Source organism: Lotus japonicus, chromosome 3 (genome assembly GCF_012489685.1).
Source record: "Lotus japonicus ecotype B-129 chromosome 3, LjGifu_v1.2".
Classification (NCBI taxonomy): domain Eukaryota; kingdom Viridiplantae; phylum Streptophyta; class Magnoliopsida; order Fabales; family Fabaceae; genus Lotus; species Lotus japonicus.
The window spans coordinates 23904024-23917224 of record NC_080043.1 but is presented as its reverse complement, the minus strand read 5'-3'; the positions used below and the strand labels follow the sequence as shown (position 1 = coordinate 23917224).

Genomic DNA, 13201 nt, shown 5'->3' with positions numbered 1-13201 from the left:
AAGCCTCAAGGCTCCAGGTCCAGATGGCCTAAATGGCTTGTTTTTTCAGAAAAACTGGCATGTTCTAAAGGAAGCAATCTGCCCTGCAATCAAAACCTTCTTTGCCTCAGGCCTCCTCCCACCAGAGATCAATGAAACCATTGTGTCACTGATTCCAAAAATCCCCAACCCTGACTGTGTTACCCAACTCCGACCGATCAGCTGTTGTAATTTTATCTATAAAATTATCAGCAAAATCATGGTGCAAAGACTCAAGGAGGATCTGGATAGCCTCATAACCCCCAACCAAAGTGCCTTCATTGGGGGGAGGCTCATCCAAGACAACATTATTGTAGCACATGAAGTTTTCCATGCCCTCAAGAGTAAGAAGAAGGAACACATAAACCACTTTGCCTTAAAGCTCGACATGAGCAAAGCCTACGATAGGCTCGACTGGAACTTTCTTCGTGAAATCCTTCTTGCTTACGGGTTTGACACTAACTGGGTTTCACTCATCATGACTCTGGTTTCAGGAACCACCTACAGATATAAGGTGAATGGTTTTATTAGCCACAAACTTGTCCCGGAAAGAGGGCTCCGCCAAGGAGACCCCCTCTCACCCTATCTGTTTGTACTTGCCATGGATGTTCTCTCTAACATGATCTGCAAAGCAATGGAAAATTGACAACTTACTGGCCTAAAAATTGCACCCACTGCCCCTCCCTTAACCCACCTCTTCTTTGCTGATGACGCCCTCCTCTTCTCCAATTCCAACGCACAGGAGGCCTATACCCTCATCCACATCCTCAACCTCTTCTCCTCTGCCTCCGGACAAAGAATCAATACCTCCAAATCCGGGCTTATATGCAGCAAAACAATGCCTACCCATACCCGAGCCCAACTTTCTAACATTTTTAATATGCAGGTGTGGGAAGATGCAGGTAAATACTTAGGAATTCCAGCAACTTGGGGCAGATCAAAAATCCACTCTCTCAACTGGATAAAGGAAAAGGTTCTTGCAAAAATGGAGGGATGGAAGGAGTGTCTCCTAAATCAAGCTGGGAAGGAAGTACTCATCAAAGCAGTTATCCAATCAATCCCTACCTACACTATGGCAATTGTCCTCTTCCCCAAAAGCTTCTGCAATTCGCTCAATTCCGCCACGGCTCGTTTTTGGTGGAGGGGACGAGAGAAAAACAGGGGCATTCATTGGCGTAGTTGGTCAAAAATCTCCGAAAGCAAGAAGAAAGGGGGATTGGGATTCCGGGACTTCTACTTACAAAACCTGGCCCATGTTTCCAAACAGGCGTGGCGAATGCAGGCCCACCCCAACAGCCTCTGGGCTAGGATCCTCAAGGCACTCTACTTTCCCAATTGCTCTCTCTTTGATGCCCAAGGGAAGAGGGGTTGTTCGTGGGTCTGGACTAGCATCTTGAAAGGTAGAGACTTCATAAAGAGGAATGGTAGATGGGCTGTTGGAGATGGCACCAACATCAATCTGTGGGAGGATTCTTGGTTGTGGACAGGGGAAACTCTCCAAGCCTTTAACAATGGAACCACCCTAAAGGTAAGTTATCTTATTCAGGAAGGAAGAGGTTGGGACCCCATGAAAATCAGACAAGTTCTCCCCCCAGCTGAGGCAATCAAGGCTTTCCAAACACCAATCAGACTCACTCGAGGTGGAGATAAGTTCACTTGGCCACACACAAATGATGGTCTCTACTCCATCAAATCTGGGTACCACATTGCCAAACTTGAAGCGCGTGAAAGCCCCTCACTAGCAGGTCCATCCATCACCACCCCACCTGATATATGGCAATTTATTTGGAAGCTGGCTATACCCTCAAAAATTCGCATGTTCCTTTGGAAAGCGGTCCACAATGCTCTCCCCCTCCAAGCAAACCTCCTCAAGAAAAGAATAACAAGATCAGCTACTTGCCCAGTTTGTAACCTCGATGATGAAACAGTGGAGCACACCTTCCTCCTTTGCCCCTGGACCCGTCCAATCTGGTTTGGGTCACCACTCCAATGGGCTTTTCATTCTGCCAATGTCTCCCGTTTTGACTTGTGGTTCCATCAAAGCTTGACCTCCCTGAAACAAAACGCACCCAACCCAGATGAGAGTCTATGTCTTCTCGCAAATACTCTGTGGGCAATTTGGAAAGGAAGAAATGAGGTAGTCTTCCAAGGATCCCCCCCAAACCCAACCCTAGCTCTAATTAGACTCAAGTCATTGACCCAGGACTCAACCACCTTACTCACGGACAAGATCACACAACAACCCAAAGCAACAACAGAGCAGAGACTCCTACCAACTGGAGACCACCGAGGGGAGAGTTTGTTAAGGCAAACACGGATGCCAGCTGGACAAGGGGAGCAAGCTTTGCCTCAACAGCAGTCATAGTCAGAGATAACCAAGCCACTCTCCTTGCTGGACATGCAAGACTCGTTAGAGCACCCTCCCCCATTATTACCGAGGCGCATGCACTTAGAGAGGCCATGATCTTAGTCTCAAACCTTGGTTGGAAATTTGCCATCTTTGAATCAGACTCCCAGGAATTAATCAAAGCCTGCAAAGGACTTATCAACAAAGGAGAGATCTCATCCATCTTAGAAGACATTAAAATGATCCAAGGTAACTTCCAAGTTTGCTCCTTCAATTGGACTCCCAGATCATGCAACAAAACAGCCCATGAAGTTGCAGCTCTCCAGCGCTCTTACAATCTTCTCCCAAACTGGTGCTACCTCCCTCCTCCTAGTGTTCAGAGATGCCTTCAGGAGGACCGGAGCAATGCCCACAGAACAGGAATTGGTTAAGCCTTTGTCCAGTTTGAGCTCTACCCCTCCGTGTTTGTTAGTGGTAGATAAACAAACTGGGTAGATAGGAGGATTTAATGCAATCTTTAATTCTGCCTTAGCCTTTGCTTTCTGAAGTCTCTTTAGTAGCACAACCACCTCCAGCTAGCTTTGATTTATTGTTTCTTCTGTTAGTCTAGCCCGGAATGGATGGTTTTGTGGCTCCAGCGGGTCATTAGTACCCCAATCTATTGTACCGGGGCCTGGCCCTTTGTTATCAATGAAACTCCAATCTTCGACCAAAAAAAAGAAGAGGTTATTAAAACTCCCTGTATACATAGATTTTACGGGATTTGCTAAAGGCTTAATACATCAGAAGGCCCCTGAAATTGTAAAGGGAATCAGTTTCAGGGCCTGAAAAAATTTCGCATCAAATTGAGTCCCTAAGAAATTTTTTTTAATTCAATTAAGGCCAAATCTCAATTTTGTCCTAGTCATCAATTACACGTGGCTTTTATAACTTTTTTTAATTAAAACAAAAAACAAAAAATTATTTTTTTAAAAAATTAAATTTGGCCTTAAAAAAATTAAAAATATTTGCCCTAAAAAAATTAAAAAATTTGGCTTTTAATTCAATTAAAAATTTATTTGGCCTCAAAAATAATTTTTTTAATGAGTTGGAATTAAAAATAATTTTTATTTTATTTTTTAGTTAAAAAAAATTTATAAAAGCAACGTGGAATTGATGACTGGGATAAAACTGAAGGCTGGCACACTTTGACCTTAATTGAATTAAAAAAATATTTCTAGGGACCCAATTTGATGCAAATTTTTTTCAGGCCCTGGATTTAATTCCCTTTACAATTACAGGGGTCTTCTGATGCATTAAACCTTTGTTAAAACCCCCACAGAATAACCTCTATTAAATAGCATTGTTTGTAGTGTTTATTGGGATGAATTTTCTAGGACTTGTTATCCTTCAGGGACACACCCTTTTACCCCACCCTAGATCTATATGAGTGTGTACTTGATGTCTTGACTTAGACTAATTAATACTTGTTATCTTTGAGATTGAGCTAGATGATCTCATATCTACGTGTTCTAATTGACTTTTAGCTAAAGCCTCTCTTTTTTTTTTTTTTTTTGGCCCTTGGGCTGTTTTATATCAATCTATGGATTTTCTCCTTCTCCTTGGATTTTGATTAATAAATTAATGGACGAATTGGAAGAAGTATAACCTTTAAAACATGGAGTTTGGGACTTGTGGCAGCTTGCCCATGCATGCATCGTAACCAAGTATATAAGCACATGCCATTGAATGTGATATGTGGTCCTTCATGTTATGGTGTCCTACACGACCAGATTAATGGATAAGCAACTTGCAAAGAATTATAATGTTAACGGCAAAAAGCGATCCTTTTATGTCGGGTGGCTATTCAAAACGTGGAAGGGCACTTATCTTTGTTGGAAGACCTTATGGTAGACCATAATCTGTTTGCATAAGCTCTCTTAAACACTGACATAAGCGTTTATGCTATCGAATAAGCTCAAATAAGATCTTCCAAACGGGGTCTATAAGTGGTCTATCAAACAAGTATGACACTCATATAAACAATAATTTCAAATATAATATTTTTTTTATATAGAAATAACCTGTGAGTGTGACATTAAAAAAAAAACATAAATAAAAACAATAATCTTTCACCGACCTCATTCAAAAGTTAAATATTGTATTTCAAGCACATTCATGTTATCGTGCTGGGCGAATTCGCAGTTCGCACGTAGTGGAAATAGATATTTAGTGATTATCAATTAAATAGTAGCATATCACAATAGACTTGGTTGATCGATAGACCAAGTAAATGGAAATTCACATAGTCCAATTAAGTAAATATTGTGAACTTATTTTAGTGCTTTATGAAATCACTAATTTTCTTAGTTGCATTATATTTTTTATATCATTTATCCAAGAGGAGTAACTCACTTGGCAATGCAGGCTGAGTGTCAGGGAAGAGCTCTCAGATTCGATCCCACACAATACACTCTAGAGACGGTAATTGTGACTAAATCTCAAATCTGGTGGCATCCCAAAGACGATCGGGTACCGGATTTGTTTATACCTAATAAAAAAGTTTTATATCATTTATTTGTTGGACTTTGTGAATTTAATCCGTTAGCAATCAAATCTCTCTACTAGTAAATAAGTACAATTAGTCCTTTGATTTCATATGAATAAAATTGTTAAATCAGAATTTTTTGTAAATGGGAAAAATGAACTATTAAATATTTAAATCAGTCTAGATATGTGATGTTCAGAATGATATCTCAAATGGTAAGAGTTAAGGGACATGCAGGTTGGGTTGGGGAGATCCATGGATCAATCTCTGCAGGGTGCAATTTATATTTCGGATGTACCAAAAAGTCTCGATATGTGATGAAATTTTATAGGTAAAAAAATAATGAAATCTTAATAAGTTTAATTTGGATGATTTTGTAGGATATTAGATTAGGGTTTAAAGAGAGAACACTTGAGTTTCTTTTTTTATTTTTGGTTGAAATTTATTGTTTTAAATTAGTGAATTTTGGTGGGAAGAGCATCTATAACGATTAGTTTGATTTTTTTTTGAGATTAAAGGATTTAATTATATTTTAAAAACTTTGGGGACTAAATCCCCTCATAAAAATATTAGGTTGCTACCATCACACATAATTCAAACTAAATGATAAAAATGCAATTAAGCTTATAACTTAATTAACATATTCTAACAATGTAAACAAATTTTTACATCATCCATTCACATCTCTCATGTTTTTTACTTTTTTTTTTAATTTAAGTATGACTTATTAAAATAGTCTAATTGAATGATCTCCCCATAATTCGTGTAACATAACTCTCTAAGAGCATGGTGGTGACCAGTTAGATGCACGATGTTGATGTGGTGGTGCAGTGATGAATACCTGCAAAAGTTGCTCTAATGTTTTTTTGCTCGTGAAAACATGAAGTCAAATTTATATTGTGAAGGTCGCGCTTCATCACCCTCCCTTTAATAAACTGAGTTTCACTTCTTGATATTGTAAAAATGAGCTGACGCACTTAAGAGAAAGTTTCAATAAGTTAGTAGCTGATTTCTGATATAGCTCATCTAACTGGTTGAAAACAAAGGAAAATATTGTGCTAGTGATAACAATCATACTCGGTTCGACAGCGGAATTAGTAATAAAGGTGTAAATAAATGATTTTAAGATTGAAATAAGTTCTCTGAAGAGTCTCTGACATATTTATGTCGTTATCTAAAATTAATTTTACTTTATCATAATTTCTTATGAGAGATTTCACAACGAAAACCGAACACACTTAATAATACTTCCTTCGTTCTTTATTATAAGGTCATTTTTGAGTGTTTTTCTTGTTTCTAAATATAAGTCCATTTACAATATCAATGAAGCATTAATTATTTTTTCCCAAAATTATCCTCATATTTAATATGAAAGAGACAATGAGATTTTGAAACAATAACTTAGAGAGAGAAATTTATAAGAAATTAAATAAGGGTAATCTAGGAAAGTGAATAAATTCTTTTACAATTTTATTGCTTGCAACTACTTTTCTTAATCTAAGAGAATTGGGTAAAATTGACTTATAAATAGGAACGGAGGGAGTATCTCTCAGACATTGACCTGAAAATAAATAAAGTTTGCATGTACTCATTTTGTTCCTATTTAACTGTCCATTTTAAAGAGAGAAAAAAATATTTCTATTTAACTATTCACTTACAATTTCAACATAACATTAAACATTTTTTTTTTCCAATTTTACCCTTTTACAAATAAATTGTGATATTCTCACTTTTCATAAAAATTATATACCAAATAGATGAGAGAATGTGAGGACTAAATGAGAGATAATAATGAATAAAGTAAAAAAAAAAAGTAAAATAGAAAAACAAACTTTATCTTTCTAAATATCAACAAAATGATTATATTTCTTAATTGAGGTAATTTGTGTATTTCATTTCTTCTCTTTCCAAACAATAGTTATATAGGAACTGAATGACTAACATATATCTCCCGTCAAAAGAATCATGTGTGCAAATACGTCACAAATCTTTTACTTGCATTCAACTGCCTTAACAATTAGGAATCTGGTCAACCTCTAGTGATGCAATATAATTGTGTAAGCCCGGACACGATAGAGGTTATTGTTGAATCTTCAAAAAAGTGATGTAGCTAAAGTAAGACACTTTTCTAATGCGTCTGCGGTATAGATTATTCAGAATGTAGATAGATATATCTCTGTTTCTATATATGCAATAATAGAGTTTGTTTGGAAAAGGAACACTTGCAAGTGGCCCATTCTGTACCACACACAAGCTTGCCTCCCCAACTTGTTCATCTCATGCAAATGCACCATTATATTCCGATAAAAAAGAGACATAATCAATTTAAATTTATTTGTAAGTGTATTAGAAATTGAGAAATTTAAAAGTTAAAAGTTAGTTTAAGAGGTGATGATTGAATTCTTATATATAAAGGTACTAACAACTAATATTTGTCTATAAAATAGAGAGTCATATAGTGACCATATCTCTAGTTAGTTTGTGATTTCTTAACGCACTACTTCATCCCAAAGTTGGACATCTATTTAGATGCAGGAATGAACATCCGAGTGTATATGATTCATATACGGGGGTGTTCACATAACCAATTTAGAATAAATTATCATACCATTTTAAAATTTAGGTGAGATATAACTCTAACTCAAGATATGAGATTTCTTAGTATAGAGTGTGACCATATTTGGATCGAGCGTTGGACTGAGATATGGGTTGTCTCTTTCCTCTCACTTGTGTTTTGGTCAGTACTGTTTTAATTACACCACCACCACTTTCGTGTTTCTGTTTGCTCGTTTGGCCCAGTTAGCCAATGCCTCCACCAGAAGATACAAATTATTAGGCTACAATCATTAACGCCAAATAAATTAACAAAATGGCAATTGGCAACCCTCGAGAGGAATTTGGATATTTAAAAAAAGAATTGTATGATGTGTGCACTGAATAATTTGTACGTCAATTTATTTTTAATTATTGATTTAAAATTGAATTTTTTGGATGATAAGGATTCCCCACATCTGAAGAGAACCTTAATCCAGAATTCCAGATTCAAGTAGCACATTAGGTGGACTAGAAACAAATTTGACCAAATTTTGATTTAAATAGGTTTGGCTAAATTCCTGTGAAGGTAGTTAATTTGAACTTGACTTAGTTATACAATAAACATTTTTAAAAGAGTTTTTATGGTTCTGTGTTATACACACTTGTAAACACACATTGCAGATAGTTTGAGTTAGTTTAGCACTTTAGCTAGTATGCTGAGTCAGTTAGGGAATTAGTAACTAATAGTGAACTTGACTTCCTTTTTCTATAATTTAAGCAAAAATATACATGCTATATCTACCAAAAAATAAACATGTTACAAATGCTTTAAGTATTTAAATATTTACCACTAAGACTCTTTTTTGGCATGAATTGAAGAGAGGATTTCTGAATGGTGGCACGTGCTAAGTGTGTAGAAATCAAAACACGCATGTTCTTCTGTGTTACTATCATTTTTGTGGTAGGTTCGTTGTTTCGAACATTTGGGGAAACGTACCACTCCATATGAAGGAAAAGAAAAGTGAAAAAAAAAATGATAGCAATATTGGTCCACTAAAAAATGAGTTTCATTTTAAATGTAAATTTGGTAGAACTCACGTGAATTTTAATTAATCCATAAGTGGGAGTTAAACAAAAGTATTAAAATAAATATAATGCCTTTTTATAAGTAGGGATGACAATTGGTCTTGATCCCATTGAGTATCCGTAAAAAATAATCATAATGGGTAGGGTAAAAACTTGCTATACGAGTATGAGATTAGGCATAGGTAAATACCCATAAAAAGTAGTGGCTATGAGTGCGGGTATGTGTACTATAGTACCAAACCGGCCCCATTCACAACACACATATTACTTACACACACATAATTGGTGGCATATATTAATATACTTAAAATATAACTTTCTAACTTCTACTAAAAAAAATTTTGCTGTCAAAAAAAAAACTTCTACTAAAAAATGTAAGTGAAACTTTATTATGGTTGCTAATTTAGTCTCACTTATTTTTAAAGTAAATTAGTAACCTATAATTTTAAGAGTTTATTAGCAAATTTGAAATTATAAATTTAGAGTTAACTTACTTGCTTATTTTATAAAAAAAATAACTATTTGAATGATTTTACTAGTAGAGTTTATTTTATTTTTTTTGGTAGATGACTGCTTAAAGAAAACAGAAAAAAGCCGGAGACAAAGAGCTAAGTCCTCAAGAACACATCACCCCTGTAATCAGCAGACAGCAGCGACCCAAGGCCAGGCAAAGGCGAGTCATGAATCACCAGTCGGCTTCCACCGCGAGCACCCTTCTTGGCAAGAAAGTCAGCTACCTGATTCCCTTCCCTCAGGGTGTGGTCAAGAGTAACAACCCAATCCAACGTCAAGCACTTGCGAACCAAGGAGATAATCGGAGCATACACATGGAACCTGGGCACCCCTTCACGGAGCAGAGCCAGAGCCATCGCCCTCACTCTTTGATTTTACTATTTTAAAAAAATAACTATTTAAATTTAGAGTTTATTAGCCCTCACTCTTTGTTGTTGCTTTGTTGGGCGGTTTGTTTTTTTCTGCTATCCATGGTTTTATTGTCTTTTTGAGTGACTTTTCTTCTCTTTTAAGAAGAACTGTATGTTAATGAACGTTATAATGACTAAAAGATAATAAATGATCACATAACCACTAAAAAAATGTTAGGTAACATTTTGTTAAAAGTCACATTACTTAATATTTTAATTTTAATCATTCATTATTAAATCTAACGGTCACAGTTTATTCTCACAATTCTCACATGTATATATACACACACACAAACATATATATAGGGGATGTATCTGATGAGAAATGTCATTGAATGATTAAAATTAAAATATGAAGTCATATATTTTTTTTAAAAAGTCACGTGATATTCTAAGGGGTCATGTAACTATTAATTTGTTTTAATCTGAACGATTTCTAAAAGTCATGATTTACTATCACATGCATCCATATATTTGGCTTTCTAAAAAATAAAAATAAAACTAACCAATCATTAAAAGGTTACATTATTTCACTAGGGTGCTTGCTACGATACCACAACACTTGTGTGGGTATGATACACGAAAAGGTTGTGGACCAATCACATCCTCCGTATTTAAAAAGAAAAAAATGAAAATATAAATTATTTTTGTTGTGGACCAATCACATCCTTCATGTATGATACATTGTGGGTATCATAGAAACCACCTTTCACTAGATTGCATACTTCATGCTCAGGGTAGGAACGACGTAGGGTACATTTTTCCCAAGCGATGTAAGTCTCAACGAAGTAACGTAAGCCGATGTAAGTCTCAACTTCATGCTCGAATTGCAGCAATAAAAATTCACTACATCAAAGCTTCACCTTATCTTCCTCAACTACACTTCACGTCACGTGTCACCATCTAACAAACATCCCCTACCCTTTATCTCAAAATCAACCCTCACACGTGTCATTCTCTTATATGGTAACCTCACCTCTTAACCTCCCAATCCAAATTCTCCATTATACAAAGGCTCTCCGTGAAACACTCACCTCCTTACCGGCTACACCCGGTCACACTTCATCGCCACACTATAAATTCGCACACAAGGGGTGAAGCTTCCTTCTTAAAAAAAAATACCCTATTGGATCTTCCCCGGCGCATTTACGATTGTACCCCTTCTGGTTATGATAGCCCCCGGTCGGCGTCAACCTCCGAGCCGAAGCTCCTTCACAGCTCTCGGCTTCCCTCGCCGTCGTTATGTGAGGTACCGCCGATTGATGAGCTAGTTCAACCACCAACACCGCTTAACCAAACGCCGTGGGAAAGAAATCCTGAAGTTCATTACATCTTTGCCCCTCTGTTTTTTCTTGTATTTTTCTACTTCAACATGCCGAGTCCAAACAGCCACCGGCGGGGAAGGTTGTCGGTTGAGAGACCTTCGTCTTGCCACGGCCACAACGCCATGGCTCCGACTCCGCTCCGCCGTCCGAAGACTGACCCTGACCTTCTGTCTTACCGGAACCACGCCGGATCGCCGCCGGAGGGTCTGCCGAGACAGCCGCCGAAGCTGCTGCTCAAGGTGACGGTTCTTGGAAGCCTCGGGCCTGTGCAGGTTCTCATGAGGCCGGAATCCACCGTCGGCGAGCTGGTGGCGGCGGTGGCGCGGCAGTATGTGAAGGAAGCTCGCCGTCCGATCCTGCCGACCAACGACGCCTCCGATTTCGACCTTCATTACTCGCAGTTTAGCCTAGAAAGTGAGTTTCCTATTTCCCTTCACAATCTCTTGATCTTCATATGAATTTATGAATCTAAATTCTTATGATCGTGAAATTGACCTGGTTTTATTGTTTATCTATGAAGGTTTGCATAGGGAGGAGAAGCTAGTAGAACTTGGGTCTAGGAACTTCTTCATGTGCCCGAGGAAAAAGCTTGCCGCAACCACCCCTGCTGCCGTTGAAGGCGGTGGCGTGACGTTGACGACGGCGTTTGCGTCGTGTGCGAAAGAGGCCGGGAAAGGTTCCGGTAGGGATGGTGGTGGTTTTGGTTGGTTGAAACTCCTGCGTTTCATGCTGTGATTGCCTGATTGTTTGGTTAGTTATTGTTTGTCTCAAATAAATATTTGGACAATGAATTCAATGCCGGTTACATGTACAAATTGGTCTCGGCAAGAATTGATAGTTGTGGGCATTCGAAGGAAAATTGTAAAAATTGTATGTATGATTTTTGGATACATACATGATAATCTTAAAAGCTGCTCTTAATTTAGTCCAATTTCTCTTTATTTTTGTTTGTTGATTCTGTCTTTCCTCTTTCCTTTCCCTCCATGGCAAGTATCTTCATTTAACAAGCAATTGTTATATTATATCAACATAATAGAAGTTGAAATGTCATATGATCACTTTCTAAGCCATAGGTAGCTATCCATGTTGATGAACATGGTGGATTATTCTATTGTCATGGTGGGTGTTTGATCTGGCGTTATAGCCATGTAATAGTGGATTAGACTTTGCCACGTTCCATTGATTTTGACAATATAAATCCATGTTTAGTTCAACATGAATTCAAATGTGATACTCATGAGTAACTTAAATAAATAAAATTTGTGAAAATTTATTTTTTATGGTTTTTTTCACGTTCCATTGACTTTGATAATGTGAATTCATGTTTAGTTCAACGAGAATCCAAATGTGATACTCATGAGTAACTTAAATAGATGAAATTTGTGAAATTTTATTTTTTATACAATATTGTTTATTATGGTTTATTTTTAGTAATTTCATTTATATTTATATTTATATGCAGTGTCACTAATGCCAGATGGATGGATGTGTAAATAAATTGGACGCATAAGTAAATAAAAACATAATTACATGTAGAGGAAATTGCTTGGAGCATGTGTAAATAACATAAACCAGTTTGATACATATGCAAATAAATTTTACATCATCTACATCAACATTTTTTCTTTTTTGTTTTTAGTACTGATTGAATAGTTGAATAGTAAATTAATAAATCATCATATTTTTCATGAGAATCATTACTTTGTGAGTTATCATAAATATCCGTCTTTATCTCAATATAATAATCTTCGTCTTGTGAAGTTCTTCACTTTGCTCTAATTGACTTACCTCTAATTCAAGTTCTTGTAGCTTTTCGAATATTGCGGCAAAATAAATCCTTGATAAGCCTTTCTTTTCAAGAAAACGATCACCTTTAGTTGCTAAGGTCTTGTCAAAACCTAGTATCTTCAAAATAAAATCACTATTAAGAAGGACTTTTCAAAGAGCAATTGAATGGTTAGTTGTTAGTCTAGATACTCTCTCCTAGTTTGATTTGAAATATCTTATACTTTTGAAAAAGGGGAGCTCATACTTCTTTATTTATTCGGTTCTCTCATAAGTTATCTCTAGGGACTAGAGTATTCTCTACTTCCTTAGTCGGCTTGCAATTAAACACTCTGAATAACTCATCAAAATATGAAGTAGAGGTAAGGATGTTTTTTTGGCTTTTTGATCAAGATGAACTTTCTTCTTATCATCATTGTTTCAAGTATTTTTAGGTTTTGGTTGACTAAACCCATCTACCTCAATGCTAGGTATAGAAGAACCTTCAACTATAGCATTCTACACATGTGGGTTTTGCGACTTTGTAAAGATCTTCATCCCTATTTTAAAAACTCATAACACTCATTGGTGAAATTAGGGGGGTCATTTATATTTGTGCCCTCATCCAAAAAGAAAGTAGAGTAAACCATATTTGGTGTAATTAACCCAACTCTAA

The 13201-nt window shown here is 36.6% G+C and overlaps 1 protein-coding gene across 1 annotated transcript; it reads left to right on the top strand.

Annotated features, from left to right (window-relative positions):
• Positions 1 to 10534: 10534 nt before the first annotated feature.
• LOC130748410 (uncharacterized protein At4g22758-like) lies at positions 10535 to 11692 on the top strand. The gene is made up of 2 exons (XM_057601632.1): positions 10535 to 11175; positions 11282 to 11692. Exons 1-2 carry the CDS (start codon positions 10809 to 10811, stop codon positions 11494 to 11496), a joined length of 582 nt encoding a protein of 193 aa, XP_057457615.1. The 5' UTR covers positions 10535 to 10808; the 3' UTR covers positions 11497 to 11692.
• The last annotated feature ends 1509 nt before the right edge of the window (positions 11693 to 13201 follow it).

What these genes read in the sequence shown, in the direction of transcription:
- LOC130748410 (XM_057601632.1), top strand. Translation starts at nt 10,809, where the DNA reads ATGCCGAGTCCAAACAGCCACCGGCGGGGAAGGTTGTCGGTTGAGAGA. An exon ending in CTCGCAGTTTAGCCTAGAAA is followed by an intron (nt 11,176 to 11,281) that starts GTGAGTTTCCTA and finishes TTATCTATGAAG; the next exon opens with GTTTGCATAGGGAGGAGAAG.